The 2,173-nt window shown below is 46.1% G+C and overlaps 1 protein-coding gene across 1 annotated transcript; it reads right to left on the bottom strand.

Moving 5' to 3' along the window:
• Nucleotides 1-991: 991 nt before the first annotated feature.
• Nucleotides 992-1,826, bottom strand: LOC100685322 (keratin-associated protein 2-3-like). Its single transcript, XM_038546129.1, has one exon. It carries the CDS (start codon nt 1,778-1,780, stop codon nt 1,349-1,351), a length of 432 nt encoding a protein of 143 aa, XP_038402057.1. The 5' UTR covers nt 1,781-1,826; the 3' UTR covers nt 992-1,348.
• Between the last annotated feature and the right edge of the window lie 347 nt (nt 1,827-2,173).

Below are 2,173 nucleotides of genomic sequence, written 5' to 3'. Positions count from 1 at the left end.
ATAGAACATCTTTTGAGCCCCTTTGATACAGTGATGTTCAAATGTGCAGCAAGGAATATCAGTGAATGGTACTGGGTGAATACTGTGTGCCAGGCACTTTACATACATAAGGTCATTTAACTTTCCCAGCAATCTACATTGGTAAGTATTAACTTTCCCATTTGGCAAATGAGGAAACCTGAATGTCAAAGAAGTTAAGTTATGCTAATGATGCTGAAGATTCTGTTTTAAGTAAAATATTTACCTTTTATAATTCTTGTAAAGAAGATAATTACTTTCTTGTTTTGTTTGACATAACAAATAGAAATCAGGTACCAACCATATTCTAAACATTGAGCTCAGTACTAAAAGTCAGAATAAATTGTGGCCCCTTCATTGGAGACAGAGAAATAGATCATTTCAAGATAATGCCTTATGGGGAGGGAGGTAAACATAGGATGCTATTGGCACATATTAGGGCTACCTAACCTCTGTGTGTGTGCACATGCATGTACACATGCACACACATGTTCATGTGTTTATGTGATACAGGGGTTAGGATAGGACAATTACAGAAGGCTGAGCTGAATCTTTGAAATGACTCCGTGTTAGTGGAGGGAAGTGGTAGGTGAAAAAAAGACTCCAGATAAATGAAAGAACATGATAAGAGCAAGGACATATGGGACTGCAGGGCATGTGCCAGTTACTGTGAGCTGTGTTATTTGCAGTGACTTAGTGGGGCATGCTGAGATATGAACCTGGACATGTGGATGAAGGGAAGAGACCGAAGAACCCCATATGACAGATTTTCTACCCATGTAAGCAGTCAGAGGACTAGCCTGGCCATCCTGTACCACCTTCCAAGACTCATACCACTATTCTTAGCACCTCTCCCTTTCCTCTCCTGTTTTCCTCATCTTCTCTGTCATGTCATCCTTCTTCCTATTCCTTGTCTGCTCAGCCATGTACACTAATAAACATGCACTGCTGAATGAATCAGAGAGCAGGGAAGTTTACAGGAAAAATTAATTTATTGAAAACAAGCAAACAGCACATTGCAAAAGGTGGCAGGGAGGGTTTGAGCTGCCTTCGGAATTCAGGATGGGTTTGCAGAGTCCACTCTGAGGACTTCTGAAGAAAGATTTACCATCCATGGTGTTTTCTGCTTATGGAGGCACTTGGTAATTTGGCTGAGGGTGGCAATGGATATCTGCTTGTGTATCCAAATGGTGGGATGTAAAAATGACTATTGTTGCTTTATGAAAAATATCTATTTTTCTTTCCACTTTCTTTTTTTTTTTCCACTTTCTTAAAATGCAGAATAGGTGCTTAGGCTCCAGTGAGTTGCTCTTTGGAGATGGTGGGGGTTTCAGCAGCAGGGGGAGGTCCTGCAGGTGGTGCGGCAGGGGGCAGGCTGGCAGCAGGAGGGGCGGCAGCAGGGCGCCTGCACAGAGATGGGCTGGCAGCAGGTGGAGGCCCAGCAGCAGGGGCGGCAGACCACGGCAGTGCAGGACGTGGGGCAGCAGCTGATGGGGCGGCAGCAGCCCTCCTGCAGGGAGCAGGGGTCACAGCACACAGGGCGGCGGCAGGGCTCACAGATGGGGCGCGTGCAGCGGCAGGTGCAGGTCACGGGGCGGCACACGGTGGTCTGGCAGCTCACGGGGCGGCAGCAGCAGGGGTCGCGGCAGCAGCAGGGCTGGCAGCAGGAGGGCTGGCAGGAGGGCTGGCAGCAGGAGGGCTGGCAGCATTCTGTGCCACAGCCCTGGGAGGAGCAGATGGAACCACAACAGGAGCCAGACATGGTGATGTGTGGGGCTGTTTAGGTCTGGACTGGTGAGAGGATTTGGGTGTTGTCAGGTGTGAATGTCTTTGTCCTGCTTTGGCCCCTTTATATACCCTGCCCAGGTGCTGATGACCCCCTCTGGATACATGATCATTTCTTAATCTTCTATCCAATTAAGTGAGGAGTTAGCATTGAGCAAATGATATTTTTTAACTCTTTACCTTGTACACATCCATGCATACAACCACAAACATTCCTTTGTCTTCTATATTGTTTATTCTAACCAAATCTACACATTGGATTCAATTCTGATGAATTTTTATTGAAATATTCCTAACTCATACAAGAGAAAAGAATGTGTTTCTAAACTAGGATAGTATCTAATCACTCTGACCTTTGGCTTTGAAGTCA

Source organism: Canis lupus, chromosome 9, assembly GCF_011100685.1.
Source record: "Canis lupus familiaris isolate Mischka breed German Shepherd chromosome 9, alternate assembly UU_Cfam_GSD_1.0, whole genome shotgun sequence".
Classification (NCBI taxonomy): Eukaryota; Metazoa; Chordata; class Mammalia; order Carnivora; family Canidae; genus Canis; species Canis lupus.
This window is presented reverse-complemented; position numbering and strand designations above follow the sequence as displayed.